We start from the raw sequence: 18,800 nt of genomic DNA on the forward strand, positions 1-18,800 counted from the left end.
TATATCCTTAGCAACACTAAATTTTATCAAACCTTAAAGTTTTTGCCAAAATATTACATGAATTCATTCTCACTGTAAAGCAAGAAAAACAAAGTAAAAACAGGAGTACCCTCTTGACCACCATCCCCTGATCCCAGTTTTCTCTGGGAAAATTTGTTTCTACCTTGCTATTAATTTTTTTATCAATTGTTTCATTACGCTAGATGTTCTGAGGAATTTCCTTCCTTTTCTTTTTTCTTTTCTTTTTTTTTTTTTTTTGAGACGGAGTCCTGCTCTGTTGCCCAGTGCACAGTCTCCGCTCACTGCAACCTCTGCCTCCCACATTCAAGCGATTCTGTAGCCTGAGCCTCCCTAGTAGCTTGGATTACAGGCGCGTGTCGTGACCACGCCCAGTTAATTTTTGTATTTTTAGTAGAGACGGGGTTTCACAATGTTGGCCAGGCTGCTCTCGAATTCCTGACCTCAGGTGATCCTCCCTGCCAACCCCTCCTCCCCCGTCACCTCCTCCCCACGGCTGCCCCAGCCTCCCAAAGTGCTGAAATTACAGGCGTGAGCCACCGCACCCGGCCCTGAGGAATAATTTCATAAAGAATTTACTCTAGCTTCCTAGACATGTTGTTAACAATTTTTTTTTTTTTTGAGACGGAGTCTCGATCTGTCACCCAGGCTGGAGTGCAGTGGCGCGATCTCGGCTCACTGCAAGCTCCACCTCCCGGGTTCACGCCATTCTCCTGCCTCAGCCTCCCGAGTAGCTGGGACTACAGGCGCCCACAACCACGCCCAGCTAATTTTCTGTATTTTTAGTAGAGGCGGGGCTTCACCGTGGTCTCGATCTCCTGACCTCGTGATCCGCTCGCTTCGGCCTCCCAAAGTGCTGGGATTACAGGCGTGAGCCACCGCGCCCGGCCTGTTAACAATTATTTAGACTTAACTCTTGAGTTTTACTAGTTCATTTACTCACCACCGTCTTTAGAGGTAGTAGCCTCATCATCACTCTCATCTCCTGATCCAGATGACCGTGACATCATCCGTCCTTTGGATCTACGATAGAAAACAGAGAATTCACTTTTCCAGCAGTCCTCTCCCATATCTGTATAGTGTTATGAATTCATTGACTCTGGTTTCTCAGCCAATTTTATCCTATTTGTTCCATATCTTCAAGGAAATTATGAAAATTTTGGTCTGCTAATCACATCCTTCCTTGCTAACCCTTGCAATTTTAGTGCTATTCTTTTACTTGTTTTTTTCTTCTGTCATTTAAAGCTGATTTGGCAGGGAAAACACATTTTTAAGACTCTCTTAAATTGGAAACCTGACATGCCATTTTAAATTACAATGGCTTGAACTCCTGCTGGCTTGAATGTCAACAAAACAGATTCCCCTCAAAGTGCCCTCCAGCTACTTCTGGAGGTTCTTCAAAGTACTATCTCACTTAGGATCTGAATCGGGTCACAAATTTTCTTCTGTTCCTGCCTCTTCATTAAGCTGCAGTGCTATGGTTGTTGAAGGCCATCTTGTGATCACCACTTTGCTGGGTAGCATCTTCACCACAAATAACTATGACTCTAACGAGCTTTTCCCTAAGTTATCCACATCACAGGTGAATAAAGGCTGTAACTTTTGACATACCTCTTATAAATATTTGGGAATAACGAAACCTAGCACAACATTGAGAATAACTTAAAATTGCCTAAAAATGTGGCTTTGCTTAGGTCTTGTGACCCATAACCAGGTACATAATCAGGTCCACCTTTAATAAGTTCCTAAACAAGATCCTCCCCATTCCGAGATCTCAAAAGGGCATTTTAGCTCACCGTCAGTCACTGGAGGATCCGTTGTGTTCTTCTATCTAAGGTCCGATCTGTCTAGAGTAGAGGATTGGGAAGACCTTTTGAAAACACATTAGCAATGCCCGCCCTTTCAGGCTAGGTCCTGCCCGCCGAGGCTGGCCTTCCTGTGTATACCTTCCAGGATGATAGACAGCATAGCTGACCAATCTCTGCAGGGGAAACCCCACTAGACTAACAACAGAGGCCTGGTTGGAGCCAAAAGAAAAACAAAACGAAAATTTCAAACGATCTCAGAGTTATACGGTTCCCAAAGCCTGAGTTATTCTCTAGTAATACTACCTATGGGACTTAAACAGATAAGCCAAGGCTGTTCTTTAACAAGACTGGCAGTTTCTAAACTGAACTGCTGGGGAGGGATTGTGTCTTCACAATTGGGTAGTGCTGACATCACCCTCATGGGGAGGGGGAGGGGCATCAGGCTCTCCACGTGGTCTCTGCTGAGCGGGAAAAGGTGGGGGATGGAAGATGGGAACTGGAGCCTAAGAGCTGAAGTCTAGGCTCCTGTTCTGCCATTGCTGGCATGGGTAAGGGTGAATCTGCATTTTTTTTTTCCCATGGCATTTGGCTTGACTAGATTAGTTATCTAAAATTTTCTCGATTGCGAGATTGCTCCTTTTTTGGTCCTTTGTCTTGAGAGACAAGTTTTGTTAAGGCTTTAGTCTGTGTCTGTTGGTGTTTCACACTGTTGTGAATGGGATATATATATGCACACATAATGTCTAGTTCTGTTATTACTAGAATAAGAGAAAATTATTGGAATATAACAAAAGAATGTTAATTTTAAAATCTAGGTGGTGGGTGTATTGATGTTCATTGTAAAAATTCTTTAAACTTTTCTGCATGTTTGAACATTTTTATAACAAATATTGGAAAATGAAAGGGAGCTATTTAATAATACTTTGAAAAGGAAAAAAATGGAAATGATGGGATTCTGTATACTTATTTTACATCTGGCTTGTATTAGGACTCTTGTTTGCAAGTGACAGAAACCCAACTTGAATAAGCTTAAGAGGAAAATTGAGTTTATTGGTTAACGTAACTGGGAAGAATAGGGCAGATCTCAGAACCAACTAGATCAAGGGACTCAAATGGTATCTAGGCTCTCACTCTGTCTCATCTTTCATCTCTGCTTCTCTCTGTATCGCCTAATTCTCCAAGACTCTTACATGGTAGAGACCTGACATGGCTACTAATTGCTCTGGGGTCACATCCTTACAGTTCAAGACCCAAGGAAAGGAGAAAATTACTTCTTTGATTTGGAAAATTCCAAGGGCGATCTTGTATCTCTGGGCCAGGTCTCATGCCTACCACTTGGAGCTACCACTGGGTCCAATGGGGTTGGATATTATGATTATGATATTATGATTAGTCCATCCTGGGTTAGGTGCCCAGCCACAGGCAGCAGAGGGGACTATTGTGATTGCCTGTCCTACCAGGACTATATTGAAAAGATAAAGTACGAGCAGGTATCCAAAGGAAGAAGAATGCTGTTGCTAGAAGCAGAGAGGAAGGAATGCTGGGCAAAGCAAAATAGCAGATATCCACTACATAGGCTTATTAGTTTTAATGTTTTTAAGATACGTTTCTTGGATCTCAATGTGTATAATCATATCTATAAATAATTATACTTTTTCCTCTTTTCTCTTTCTTTTAGATTTACACAGCTTATTTTATTTTCTTGTTTTGTCACATTCCAGAGCCTTCAAAATACTGTAGTGGACATCTATGCTTTATTCCTGAATTTCAGGGGAAGTGACTTAATTATGATGCTTTCTATTGGCTTTTCAATACTCTTTACTGTGTTTAGAAAGCTCTTTTCTAGCTGGGTGTGGTGGCTCATGTCTGTAATTCCAGCAGTTTGGGAGGCTGAGGTAGGTGGATTGAGCCCTGGAGTGCGACAGCAGCATGGGCAATATGGTAAAACCAGTCTCTACAAAGAATACAAAAAATTAGCTGGGTGTGGTGGTGCGTGTCTGTAGTCCCAGCTACTCCAAAGGCTGAAGTGGGAGGATCACCTGAGCCTGGGGAGGCAGAGGTTGCAGTGAGCAGAGATCACGCCACTGTACTCTAACCTGGGCAACAGAGCGAGACCACAGCCAAAAAAAAAAAAAAAAAAAAAAAAAAAAAAAAAAAGTTTTTTTTCTATTCTCGTACTTTCTATACTCATTGTACTCATTTATAAGGAATAGCTGCTGATTTTTATCCAGTGCCTTTTGGCCATCCATTAACAGGTAAGACTACATCAAAATTAAAAATTTTGTAAGGAAGGTAGTGAAGTACAGAAATCACCTGGAAACAAGAAAATGGAGAAACTGGAATGTAGACTTTACCTTCCATGAAACTAGGAGCCGTAAATGCTACATGAAAACACTGCTTAGAGCTAGGTGCGGTGACTCAAGCGTATAATCCTAGCACTTTGCGAGGCTGAGGAGGGAAGATCACTTAGAGCCTAGGAGTTTCAGACCAGTCTGGGCAACATGGTGAAACCCTACCTCTACAAAAAATACAAAAAGTAGCTCGGTGTGGTGGGCATGCACCTGTAGTCCCAGCTACTAGGGAGGCTGAGACGGGAGTATTGCTTGAAGCCAGGAGGTCAAAGATGCAGTGAGCCGTGAGTGTGCCACTGCACTCCAGCCTCGGCCAAAGTGAGACCCCATTACAAAAAAAAAGAAAAAAAGAAAAGGAAAGAAAAAGAAAAGAAAGAAAGAAAGAAAGGCAGATGGAAAGCAGATGGATAGATGACTAAATTATTTTAGCTAGCCCCAGTAGAAGCACTCATCATAATGCCATGGACGTTCTAAGTGCTTTACGTATGTTACTCCAGCAAAAGAGGTCTATTATTTGTAGAAACTAAACAAGAGACATCTGGATGCTCATTATGTAGCTTTATTTGTAAAAGTTCATTGAGCAGTACACTTATAATTTGTGAATTTCTTTTTTTTTTTTTTTGAGACAGAGTTTCGCTCTTGTTGCCCAGGCTGGAGTGCAATGATGCAGTCTCAGCTCACTGTAACCTCCACCTTCTGGGTTCAAGCGATTTACCTGCCTCAGCCTTCCTGAGTAGCTGGGATTATAGGTATGCGCCAACACACCCGGCTAATTTTGTATTCTTAGTAGAGACGGGGTTTCTCCATGTTGGTCATGGCTGGTCTCGAACTCCTGACCTCAGGTGATCCGCCTGCCTCAGCCTCCCAAAGTGCTGGGTTTACAGGCGTGAACCACCGCGCCCAGCCAATGATTTGTGCATTTCTGTATGTTATTTATCAATAAAACGTTTTTAAAATAGACTAAAATGCAAATAAGTGAAAATGAACCACAGATGTTATAGACTTAGAGACAAGTAGGGAAAGCAGAGTATGCTAGACTGAAAATAGGAGGAATAAAGTCTGGGATTCTATTTCTCATATCTAGTTCCTGGAATATAAGCAGCCAGGCTTATATCCCAGATAGGAGGTTTAAAGGATCCTTCTCTGAAGAATTGAGCCACATCGAAGAATAGTCTACTGGTACAGGTACCTCAACCAAAAAGCATCCTGCTATCCAATTGCCATACGTCAAAGCCCACTCCTTCTCCCAGGCATTCAGAACTTCCAGCCAGCTTTTTAGTGCCTCACTCTTAAATATGAACAAATCACTAAAGATTTCAAACAACTCAAGGAAAGTTCCAACGTGAAAACCAGAAGTGAAGCAAAAGCCAAAAAACAGAAAAGGGGAGATGGGAGAAAATATAAACAATGACAAGAACAAATAAAAACATTTTAAAAAGCTGGACGTGGTGGCTCACGTCTGTAGTCCCAACATTTTGGGAGGCTGTGGTGGGTGGATTACTTGAGGTCAGGAGATCGAGACCAGCCTGGCCAACATGGCGAAACCCTGTCTCTACAAAAATACAAAAGATTAGCCGGGCATGGTGGCGCACGCCTGTAATCCCAGCTGCTCCGGAGGCTCAGGCAGGAGAATCACTTGAACCCAGGAGGTAGAGGTTGCAGTGAGCCAAGATCGCACCACTGCACTCCAGCAACACTCTGTCTCCAAAAATAAAAAATAAAAATTAAAAAAATTTTAAAAAGCCCTACTAAGCTTCTACTCCAGTATATGCAGAAAGATAAAAGATAGTGCTATATTCATAAAACATGAAGCATGAGCGAGAAAGAGCCCCACATGGAGGCATACCATTGTAAAATTTCAGAGTATTAAAGCAGACCTTAAAAGCTTCCAGAGGTAGGAAGAAGTAAAAGTTTCCATACAAAGGATCAAGAATAAGAATGGCATTTGGTTTCTCAATAGAAATCAGTAAAGCTGAAAGACAGTGGATCCATACTTCAAAATTATTGGTGAATATGATTTCCAATGTAGAATTCAATATTCAGTCAACATATCAATTGAGTTTTAAGGTAGATAAATACATTTTCAGTCATGCAGTGCTTAAATAATTTTCTTCCCATGCACACACTCACAAGAAGTGACTAGAAGACATGCTCCACTAAAACTAAAGGGCAAACCAAGAAAGAGGAAGACATGGCATCCAGGAAACAGATGATCTGACACAGGATATTGAAGTAGGAAGACAGAGGCATCTAAGAAAATAAAATGGAATGGATAGATCATCTATTAATTTAACTGTCTATAAAATTATATTGAAAGTCTGGCTCCCTTCTCAGAAACCCAGCCCCCTCACCCCTCCTTCACCCTAGAGGAAAAAAAAAAGAAGCTCTGTTTGATAGTTGGGATGACTTAGCCATAGGTACAGACAGGGCTGCCATATATAACTGCATAAGTTATGCATTGCACAACTCCGCAGAGCACCATAGAAAACGAAGCAAATGAAAAGGAGAGGCAATTGTTAAATCCAGGAAAAGCAAATGTTTAAGAAAGGAAATGTAATTATAATATATTACTTGGCTCATCAGTTAATTATTTACACATAATAGTTTATCTAAAAGTTCTGTCAAGAGGATGAGGAGGAGAGAATTGGGGGGAAGATAAGAAAGCCTAAATAGATTATGGTACATCCATGTAGTAGAACACTGCAGCCATTACAAAGAAAATGACGGTGCTGTTTGTATCCATCTGAAAGGTGTCTGTGATACATTTAAGTGAGGCATAAAACCAGTTGTAGCCCAATGTCCATTGACTAATCCTATTTTTGTTTTAAATATATAAATAAAGGTATATGCATTCTGGTGTATCCGCTGATGGCCCTGGTGAGTGAGTGAAGTAAATTGTGGGAGAGAGGTTGTAGCATGTCCAATAGAGGCCTTGTCTCTAATTCCTAAGGACAGCTCCTAGGGAGTCCTAGTGGTGGTTGATGGTCTCTAAGAGTTGTTGGTGGCATTTGCATTAAAGACCTCTCTTCGGCCGGGCGCAGTGGCTGACGCCTGTAATCCCAGCACTTTGGGAGGCCAAGGCGGGCAGATCATGAGGTCAGGAGTTCGAGACCAGCCTGACCAACATGATGAAACCCTGTCTCTACTAAAAATACAAAAATTAGCCATGCATGGTGGTGTGTGCCTGCAATCCCAGCTACTCAGGAGGCTGAGGCAGGGGAATCGCTTGAACCCGGGAGGCAGAGATTGCAGTGAGCCGAGATCGCGCCACTTCACTCCAACATGAGCAACAGATTGACACTCCGTCTCAAAAAACAAACAAAAAAACAAAACAAAACAAAACAAAACAAAAAAACCTCTCTTCTTGGTGCTGAGAGTGACTCTATTAGAAGCCTAAGTGAGGAGAGCCTAGTCTTTAAAACCGGAGTTCCCTGGTTATTAGAAGGATGATCTCTGGGCTGCTCTGCAATGTTGGCTCCGCTAGGACTCAGGGATTCAGGGCTGTCTCTTGGTGCAGTGGAAAGTGGGGAGCAAAGACTGCTGTCATAGAAGGCCTACTTTAGCAAAGTCTCTCTGAACTTCAACTGACCTTTCAGACCTGTGCGTGGAATTGGGAGACACTCCAGAAGGCAGAGGCCTTGTCTCTGGGCGTTGTGATTAGCACCAGCAGAGGCCACCATAATTGGTAATATGGTTCTGCAGCCTATGCCCCCCACACAGCTATGTGTGGGGAAATGAAATCTAGCCTATACTGTACTAGTCAACCAAGCCTTGTGTCCTAATTCAGGGGTGCCATGGTCAGCAGAGAAAGGCAAACTTTCTTATAACTGGCCTATCCAAAGAGGTGTCTTTTTCTAATTAATCTACCCCAAGGGGAGACTATTTTTTGCAATGTTTCTGCTCTGAAGGTCATGCCCTTTTCTAATTTGCCCTAAGGGGTCTTATGTGCTAGCTGTAGCCTTTGCTCTTTCTAAAACACTGATACGCAGATTGTAGGTCCTTAAGTCCTAATGGTCCTTTATCAGAGGTCATGAGTAATCATAATATAAATATTGTACAATAGTTAAAAAAGAAGAAGAAGAAGAAATCCTGAGTGATCAAAAGCCTTCCCTGGAAGAGGCCCTTTCTCCTTGCCTCTCTGAGTGAGCCCTGGCCAGTCTCCTCGCCTCAGGCAAATTGACATAAGAAAATGACTCTGGTCAGATTAGATCAAGATGGCAGCCTATGCACCTGTAACTTTGTTCTCATCCTCCCCGATTCAAATCCCTTAAAATATTACAATGGCAAAATAAACAAGAGCAGCATAATTAAAGGAAAGTGTACCATCAGCAGTCCAGAAATTGTGAAGAATCCCCTGAGGATAGAAATCAGTTGGAATCATATTGATAAGAGAGGAAGAGAAGCCTGGTCCAAAACCTGCAAGAGAAGATTACGGGAGTAAATCCAGAGAAAATTAAATTTCAGAATAAACAAATGCAAACACATGGGAAGGGGGAACTTCCAGTTAATTAAAGAATTGCATTCACTACAATTGGAATGGGACAGTTAAAAAAAAAACAAACAAGAACTGTATTCAGAAAAGAAGGGTCACTTTGTGGCTGTTTCTGTCCTTCCTTCCCCCAACTTATTCCAAGGTTAAAACCTAGAATTTCACACTAAAGAAAGCGAACTACTTGCTTCCAAAAGTTTGCTAATGTGAGTGTAGGATCCTAGAAAAACAAAAACAACAGAACAGACCTTTGTGTAATCTGGACTTTCAGGAAATATAGGGAAAAAAACAGAAGCAGTTTTGATCGTGAGAGAAATACACTCCTGAGTAATACCAGTGAAACTGCCTTTGCAAAATTATGACAGTAAAAGGCCTTTATGCTTTTTCCCTTCTTGGATCTTGTTTTTTGAGGAAAAGGTTTTTTTCTTCCCAGTTGACTGAATTATGTTTCTCCATTTACTTCTGTCTGCCCTCTTGCCACCCTTGATGCCCACATGAGAGGACCTAAGATGATTCCTAACAGCGTGGGACCCCTCAGGAAAAACAGAAGGCACCACAGACTCTGTTTTGGGTGGAACCTCTGTTTTCCTCATGGAACCCCAGTAGTCGTAAGCAAACAGATTAGATATAAGGCTCTACTCTGTTTCACATTGTAATATCTGACCTTTTTACTTTGCATATTGAGATAGCTTTTAGCCTTGGTATGTAATAGCTAGGTAGGAGATATACTTTTAGGGATGGCTAATGGCAGTTATGGGGGGATACTCGGTTCTTTGCACGTTTGGATAATAAAATAATGTTTTTGGTCACCTGGAAGGTATGGAAACATTCCCAGCCCGCACTGAGAGGTAAGGCTCTGATATGGTTTTGCTGTGTCCCTACCCAAAATCTCATCCTGAATTGTAATCAAAATTGTAATCCCCACTTATTGGGGGAAGGTCCTCATGGGAGGTGATTAGATCTTGGGGGTGGTTCCCTCATGCTGTTCTCATGAGAGTGAGTGAGTTATCATGAGATCTGATGGTTTTCTAAGGGGATTCTCCCCACTTTGCTCTGCACTTCTCTCTCCTGTGCTCTGTGAAGAAGGACGTGTTTGCTTCCATTTTTGCTGTGAGTTGTAAGTTTCCTGAGGCCTTCCCAGCCACGTGGAACTGTGAGTCAATTAAACCTCTTCCCTTTATAAATTACCCAGTCTCAGGTATGTCCTTATAGCAGCGTGAGAACGGACTAATACAGGCTCCCATGGGGGATGGCCTGATTATAGAATGGGTTGATTGGCTTTGGTTTGGCCACCAGCCTCAGAGGAATGCCCTTGCAGTGGGATTCAGGTAAAAGCATTGTGTTGTGTCATCCCACAGTACTTAGTTTTTCGGGGGGACCCAGACTTTGGTGTGAAAATGGGATCCTTGATTTTTGGGGATTTGTTCTGCCTTCCAGCTGTGACTGCCTATTAGGTCCTAGAATCTGCATGCCTCCTTGACCCTGTTCCTTAAAAGGCTCCATCTTAAAGCCAGTAGTCCAATGAAGAAACTTACATCTTTAAGGAAATGTCCACATGTAAGGATGTCTGCTTTTCCTGGCTGTCTTAACTGAACTTTTACTTGCACCATTTTTTTCCTTGGTTTGAGTAAAATATGAATCCTCTATCTTGTTTCACCTAAGAATTGTCCCTTTAGAAATGCAAATTTAGAGTTGCCTAGCTGACAATTGTTCAGGGCAGGGAACAAGTAATTAAGAGACTGGTCTCAAATGGAGAAAAGAAATTTAAAAACTGGCAAATGAAGAATTTATAACTCTACCAGATCTGCTTTTGTCTGTCTGTCTATATATTTATGTGTCCTGTGCGTGATGTTTCAATAACCAAAATATATGAGAGAGCTCTAATTAATTGGCTTCAATAAATATAAACACTTGAAAAAATAGAAACTTTAATGCTTTTTAGTTCATGTGGCATTAGTAATCTTTGGTAAATATAGTTTTAAGATTTTTGGTAAAATAAAATAAAGATGTCTTCAGAATTTAGATATTTAGTCTGAATCAGGCAGGTCAGACAGTCTTTGTCAGATGTTTTAAGGTCATAAACTGCTACTATGACATTTTTGATAATTGTTTGACTTGTCTGTTTTACAGCCATTAGATTCTAGGTAAGGCCTGGGGACATATGGAGTTAACTGTGTCCCCTAGCTAGTCTGGAAAGAGTCAGACATTGTCTACAGCTCTGTCCTTGTCCTGGGCTCTGAAATCTGATACATTGTCAAAGTTGCTTACTTAATAAGTTTCTCACTAGAATAAAAATTGCTGAGAGTTAACATTGTAATATATGTAATTGAGATTACTGGCAAAATAGTTACATGTAAGGCATATAAAGAAAGTAGAATGTGTTTTGGTAAGAGGTTATAAGAAGGCATGGAAATATTTTTTTTGTTAAAAGGAAACTCATTTTGTCTAGTTTAGAAGTTTTTATAGAATGTCCTAAGTTAAAAGAATGATAGGACAAAACTGAAGCCTTAAGCAAGTTGTAGAAGTTTGTAAAATATTGATCTTATAAAGGAAGTCCTGTGTGTGAACAAGTTGGACACAATTTGAAGGGGATTATTTAGTTTTTCTATAAATTAAACATAAAAATAAAAAGCATATCTGGGTCCATGTGCCAGAATAACAGGGTTTCTTTGGAGCATCTATCTGCTGTTTAATAGAAAATTGTAAAGAGTTATAAAAGGTTTACAAAAATTTTAACTTATGGTCAAACTGATTAAGATTGGACAGATTTGTTTATAAAGTTTTATTATAATAGGTTTAACATTAATAGTATACTAATGCAAAGGCAAAATTTGGTTTTCTCTTTTGATCAAGATTTTCATGTAATATTAAAATAATAAAGACTTGTGTTTGCCTTTTGGGTAAACTGCAGGACAAAAGAAAAAAAGAAAGGAGAGAGAAGAGACAGATTCAGCTGGTCCCATGCTGTCTTTATTGGGTCTTGTTCTTTGGAAAGCTCGGTCTCCCAATGAGTAAAGATTTTTGCCATTTTGAAATTTTTTCAGTTATCACTTTGGCTAATTGAATTACCTGTGATCCTATTTTGTGATATCAAGTGTTTTTAATCTTTGATATTTGACAGATCGTCCAAAATAAAAATTTCAAGTTCTAAATTCAGTCCTTTTCTCCTCATTAATTTTTTTTAAGATATTGGGTCCCCTGATGTCCAAAAGTGACATATTTGGCTTATTTGGTATGTTACAATCATACAGGGAACATTATCATGTGTGAAATGGCATTTGGCTTTCTTTGGGATGTATTTTTATGAATGTGTTATTAATGTGTGTTCTAGAATTATGTGAGACACCTATAATTTTAATATGACTTATGTATGTTATCAGTAATAATTATGATTATTATGTTTGCTGTATGCCACAAAATAACCAAATTTCTTTGTTAATTGTGTCTTTAACCATGGGTGTTCTGATTCTCTTGTCATCTACAATTGATTTGCTTTGATCCTTTTCAAAAGGTGGTTTTATATTCAGCTATGGGACTCTGACAGGGGATCTTGAATGCAGTTTCCTGATAACTTTAGAAATTGTGTCATTGGAATAAAGAAAAAAACTTCCAGGACTCTCATGGAGAGCTTATGTGTCCATAAGGATTGTTGGCCCAATATCAAATAGAGCAGGAATTAATCACATGGACTGAACTAATAGAAGACTGAAATTATCTTTTTATGACTTTTTGCTTAAAATGTTGCTGATCCTTTTTGTTTTGCTTTTCAGAGTTAAGAAAACTTTTTTTCTTTTTAAACATTTTAAAATTCTTTTGAGACAGTCTCGCTCTGTCACCCAGGCTGGAGTACAGTGGTGTGATCTTGGCTCACTGCAACCTCTGCCTCCTGGTTCAAGCAATTCTCCTGTCTCAGCCTCCTAAGTAGCTGGGATTACAGGCACACATGACCACGCTCAGCTAATTTTTATATTTTTAGTAGAAGCGGGGTTTTGCCATGTTGCCTAGGCTGGCCTCAAGCTCCTGTCCCCAAGTGGTCCACCTACCTCAGCCTCCCAAAGTGCTGGGATTACAGGCACTCGTGACCACACCCAGCTAATTTTTATATTTTTAGTAGAAACGGGGTTTTGCCATGTTGCCCAGGCTGGTCTCAAACTCCTGTCCGCAACTGATCCATCCACTTCAGCCTCCCAAAGTGCTGGGATTACAGGTGAGAGCCACCATGCCTGGCCAACTTTTTTTTTCTTTTGAGCTATTTGACAGCTTATAACAATTGAGTAGAGTATACCCCTATGAACAAAATTTGGAGCATATTTATTTCTCTCTACCTGATTTCTCCAGAATTTGCAGACTATTTGTGATTATTCTTAACTTATGGCAATATAGTTATTTGTATAAGTTCAATAAGAATCCATTTTCTTTTGTAACAGAACACAATTTGGGACACAGGTTACATTACCAAGGCTTTTACTGGAATGACATGTTTTCAGACTGTATTGGCAAATTGAGGTTTACCTATAGAGCTGATAAGAGCCCCTTAGAAAAACTGGCCTCATACTTTGTCCTTTACAGGGTTCCAAACCTGTGGCAAGTAAAGAATGTTACTTTCTGACAGGCCCAGGAACCCCAAGTTATTTTGGTACCTTGAGAAGAGAGCAATTCACCCAATTCACACAGTTATCTGCAGGTACAAATAAATCCCTGGCTGGGCTCAAGAGGCTGTTAAAAGGTCTAATCTGAGATTCCTTATGAGAAGTTCCAGCAACGCCAGGTTTGTTTTTTTTTTTAAAGCCTTTATGGCAAATAATTTTTCTTGCTGCAGTTTATGCAAATAATTAAGCTAAGCATAATAAGACTCATACTTATTTTGCAAATAAATTGGTCCTACTATGATTTGTCTTTGGTAGAATTGAAAAACTGGAGAGAGAAAAATTATGTTTTGGAAAAACATAGTATACCTGTTACTAGATTCCAGTTAATTGTTTTTGGATTCCAGTCCATTGTTTTTGAGTCTCTGCTGATGACCCAATATATGATTGGTTCTCAAGGTCATTCACCTAGGTCCCTCAAGGCTTCACATCATTTCTACAGCAACACCTGAAGCTAGGATTTTTACTCCTTATGTTAGGGCTTATTATTTATTTTAAGTCTGCTGTTCACTTAAGTACTATACTAAAGCTGTAGATAAGAGTGCTAATGTTGTTATACAGACCTTGGGATCCTAACTAGGCACTTGTGAATACATACAAACAACTGCAAGACAGTTTCACTCCTCTTACCCTGGGGCAAACCCTACTCCAACTATGCCCCATCAGCAGGAAGAAGTTGGAGTAGTCATCTGCCTTTTCGCATCTCTGTGACTCACACTTGAGGATTGAAGTGTGCTGAAATCCAAAGGGGGGATTGAAACTGACTTTACAAAATTATGACAGTAAAAGAAGTCTGAATGGATAACTCCATCTTGCTCCTAACCTCTAAGCTGTCTTTGCTCTCTATGGGGCACAGGCCAAGCTAACCATGGGAGGAATTTAGTTTATAGCTTAACTTAAAATTAAGGATGATAATAGTCCCTCACTAAAACTAACTCACTGCTTGCTTAGGGCCTGAAAACTGCCTTTGTAAGACTAATGAAAGGTGACAAGATTAGGATTATGGGAGGAACTTGAATACTGCAAAAATGTAGGTGTAGTTTGTATAAACCTTTACTGCTCAGGAGTCATGTGGTCAGAGGCCAAAGGATTTGTGACTTCCCCAGTTGCTCCTACGAGTAACATCACTATTGTAGAGCCTAAAATTGGTGTTTTAAGATTTTTTTTCAGATTTTCCAGCAACGAACGGACTCTGCCTGGACCCATAACTTATGTCTCAACTGGTCCTGTGGCCCCACCCAGAGGTGGACTCAGCCCACGAGGACCGTTTGCCACACCCCTGTGATTTCATCCCCGACCAATCAGCAGCACCCATTCCCTAGCCTGCTGTCCACCAAGTTGACCATGAAAACCCTAGCCTCAGAATTCTAAAGGAGGCTGATTTGAGTTAGAACTCTGTCTACCGTATTGCTAGCCTAGTGTCAATTAATCTCTTTCTTTACCGTAATAGTTTGGTCTCACTGAATTGATTTTGTCTGTGCAGTGTGCAGGAAGAGCCCATTGGGTAATTACACTACAGCAAAATTATTTTGACAATTTGTAGGGAGGGAAGAGACCAGCCTTTCTATCTCCTCTGTACCCACTCACCTTAAAGTAAAGCCTGATAGGTCAAGACACTCAACCCACTTACACAAAGCCCTCTATCTTAGGAGACAGGCCAGTCAGGGGACACAGACCAATGTAACTGCAGAGGAGACCCAGGTAAGCTATCTTTGCTAACTGATTTATCCCTTATTCACTAGTGTGCATAGATATCAAAGGATTACCAGAAATATGTGGAGAAAAACTATAGCATAAAAGAGAAGAACCAAAATGAATAAATAGCACAATTGACCCTGCATGGATGTGGTGAGGGGGAAATAATATAAGGAACAAAACTCCAATTTTCAGATTATAATGTTCACACATATTCAGAGCCTCTATTAATTACTCAAGTATGTAGAACAGCAAAATGAAAAATGAATCCAAAAAAGAGGAACATGTGGAATATAAGAAATAGTGATGAGCAAAGAAACAGTGAAGCTTTGAGTTTTCCAGATGCTAGCAAAAAGGAGTAACATTTGAATTAGACAAAAATAAATTTAGAGCCAACAGTATTAAAAGAGACAAAGGGGGCCAGGCACAGTGGCTCATGCCTGTAATCCCAGCACATTGGGAGGCTGAGGTGGGAGGCCAAGGCGGGCAGATAATCTGAAGTCAGGAGTTTGAGACCAGCCTGGCCAACATGGCGAAACCCCATCTCTACTAAAAATATGAAAACTTAGGTGGGTGTGATGGCACGTGCCTGTAGTCCCAGCTACTCGGGAGGCTGAGGCAGGAGAATCACTTGAACCCAGGAGGTGGAGGTTGCGTTGAGCCAAAATTGCACCACTACACTCCAGCTTAGGTGACAGAGTGAGACTTTGCCTCAAAAATTAAGAGTTGGAGTCTTGCTCTATCACCCAGACTGGAGTGCAATCATAGCTCACTGCAGCCTTGAACTCCTGGGACCAAGCGATCCTCCCACCTCAGCCTCCTGAGTAGCTGGGACAACAGGTGCATGCCACCACACCCAGCTAATTTTTGTATTTTCTGTAGAGACAGAGGTCTCACTGTGTTGCCTAGGCTGTTCTTGAACTTCTGGCCTCAGGTGATCCTCCCACCTCAGCCCCCCAAGTAGCTGGGATTACAGATATGAGCCACCATGCCTGGCAAAGGGATATTTAATATTGATAAAAGGTGCACTCCACCAAGAACACATGACTGTTATGGACCTTTATGCACATAATGACATGAATAAGAAATATAAAGCAAAGTCTGTTAGAAATACAAGGAGAATAAACATTTACAAATAGTCAGTCATGGGGGGAGATTCCCCTCTCTTGCTCTCCGTTCTCTCCTTCCCTACTTCTTTTCTTATCTTTTTCTTGCTTTCTCCTCTTCCTTCCTCCAACAAATAGATATTTAGCACTTTGTATGTATTAGGCATTGTGTTAGATACTGTGGGCACAGTACCAAGCAAAACAATCTTGGCGCCTGCCACATGAAGCTGACAGTCTAGTGAGGGAGATAGACATTATTCAAATATTCATGCAAATACATGTAAAATTACAACTGTGATGAGTTCTCTGTTAATTACTCAATTAATTATTCTGTAGGAGAGGCACACAGAATATGAGGTCAGGGAGGTTTTCCTGACCAAGCAAAACTTCCTCAGAGATTTGAAGACTGCACAGGAGTTAACCAGATGAAGCAGGAAAAAAAGCATTGCAAGCAAAGGGGAAAACATGTGCAAAGACCCTCTGGCAGGAGGAAGCCCAGTGCATATGGAGGACAAAAGAAAGCCAGTGTAGCTGGGGCTCAGACATCAAGTGGAGAATTTTATGAGGCTGAAGAGGTAGATATTGGCCATGCTATGCAGGGCCTCAGAGGCTATATTAATTATTTTGTTTTTAATGCTAAGAACAATAGGAATCATTGAAAAGTTTACAGCCTGGGCAACATAGGGAGACCCCATCTCTACAAATAATAATAATAATAAATTAGCCAGGCATGTTGGTGCATGCCTGTGGTCCCAGCTACTTGGGAGGCTGTGGTGGAAGGATCACCTGAGCCCAAGAGGTCAAGGCTGCAGTAAGCCATGATCACACCACTGCACTTCAGCCTGGGTGACAGAGTGAGACCCTGTCTCAAAAAAAAAAAAAAGTTTAAAAGTGAAAAAGACCACACTGACTGTAAAAAGTATTGGATGAGGGGCAAAAGTCAAAGCAGGGTGATCAGTTAAAAAGCTATTACTGAGAAAAGAAGATATCTTAGCTAGAAGTGGTGGGAGGAGTGGTAGACATTGAGAAAGAACAAGTAAGCTTTTTTTTTTCTTTGAGATGGAGTCTTGCTCTGTCGCCTAGGCTGGAGTGCAGTGGAGTGATCTTGGCTCACTGCAACCTCCACCTCCCAAGTAGCTGGGATTACAGGCGTGTGCCACCATGCCTGGCTAATTTTTTTTTTTTTTGTATTTTTAGGAGAAACGGGGTTTCACCATGTTAGCCAGGCTGTTCATGAACTCCTGACCTCAAGTTATCCACCCACCTTGGCCTCCCAAAGTGCTGGAATTACAGGCATGAGCCACCGTGCCTGGCCCAAGCAAGCTTTTAAGAGACCTTTAGTGGGCAAGATGAGGGACAGCACATAACAAGGATGACTTCCTAGTTTCTGGCTTGTGCAAATGGATGGATGATGGTGCCATTTACTGAGTTACAGAATACTGCAAGAAGACCAAGTTCTTGTTTTGGTTTTGGTTTGGGGGAAAGGAGGAAGAAGGACTAGACCAGTTGGGGGCAAGTCGGTCATCTCTCTCTCTCCAGACATCCCTTCATGTGGCTAGCTAGGGTCTCCTCACAGAATGACAGACTCAGGGTAGACAGACTTGTTACACGGTGCCTCAAGGGTCCAAGAGGGAGTGTCCCAATAAGCCCAGGTGGAAGCTGCACGGCTTCTTATGAACCAGCCTTGTAAATCCCAGAATGTCATTTCTGCTGCATTCTTTTGGTTAAGCAAGTCCCTAAGATCAGCCCAGATTTAAGAAGAGAGGGATTAGGCTACACAGAAAGAGAAAGTGGAAAGGCCATGTGCCTCAACTAATGAACCAATATTGATTATTGTTAACAAAAGTCTATGTTTTATTCAGATTTCTTTAGTTTTTTACCTAATGTTCCTTTTTCTGTTCCAGGATCTCATCCAGGATACTATATCATATTTAGTTATTATGTCTCCTTAGATTCTCTTGGCTATGAAGTTCTTAAACATTCCTTGTTTTTGATGACTTGGACAATTTTAAAAAGTCTGTTGAGGTATTTTGTAGAATTTGGGTTTGTCTGATGCTTGTTTCATAGTTAGGGGTTATGGATTTCTGGAAGGAAGATCAGGAAGGTAAAGTGCCATTATCACATTATATCAAAGGTACATGACCTATCACCGATGATGTTAACCTTGACTGTGAATACAGAAAACTATTTCCAGGATTGTTGCTATAATGGGGAATAGGAAACTTTAATGGTAGTTAATGTGGTATTCCATTTATTCATTCAACAAATATTTATTGAATGCGTACCATGTGCCAGGATCTTGGATACAACAGTGAACAAAAACAGGCAAATCCTTGCCTTCATTGAGCGTACAATCTGGTTGAGAAGAGACACAATAAATAATAATATAACAAATTTTATAGTATGTTAGAAGGTAATGCATACTATGGAAAAATTACATCCCTGAGCAAAAGGGATGGGAGGGCAAATGACATTATTAGTGGAGTGACTAGGGCAATGCCTCATTGAGAAGGTGACATCTGAGCAAAGACTTGAAGGAAGGGAGGGATGTAGTCATTGGAGATCTAGGGTAGAGCCTTCCAGGTAGAAGGAACAGCCAGTGCAAAGACCCTAAGGTATGAACATGGCTAGTGTGTTTGAAAAATAGGAAGAAGGAGGCAGGGCACAGTGCCTTACGCCTGTAATCC

The 18,800-nt window shown here is 40.9% G+C and overlaps 1 protein-coding gene across 2 annotated transcripts in view; it reads right to left on the reverse strand.

Annotated features, from left to right (window-relative positions):
* Nucleotides 1–2,002, reverse strand: part of CUL4B (cullin 4B) — a 55,819-nt gene extending 53,817 nt beyond the window's left edge. The window contains exons 1-2 of one of the 2 annotated variants that reach the window (XM_063634853.1): nucleotides 1,815–2,002; nucleotides 962–1,041 (exon numbers count right to left, since the gene is read on the reverse strand). In XM_063634853.1, coding sequence (XP_063490923.1) covers nucleotides 962–1,028 — 67 coding nt within the window. In that variant the 5' untranslated portion in view covers nucleotides 1,029–1,041; nucleotides 1,815–2,002. The remainder of the gene's footprint in view (nucleotides 1–961; nucleotides 1,042–1,814) is intronic. The other variant, XM_055269390.2, reaches the window with a different exon arrangement.
* Nucleotides 2,003–18,800: the final 16,798 nt, after the last annotated feature.

The sequence above is a fragment of the Symphalangus syndactylus genome, chromosome X (assembly GCF_028878055.3).
Source record: "Symphalangus syndactylus isolate Jambi chromosome X, NHGRI_mSymSyn1-v2.1_pri, whole genome shotgun sequence".
In the NCBI taxonomy this organism is placed as follows: Eukaryota; Metazoa; Chordata; class Mammalia; order Primates; family Hylobatidae; genus Symphalangus; species Symphalangus syndactylus.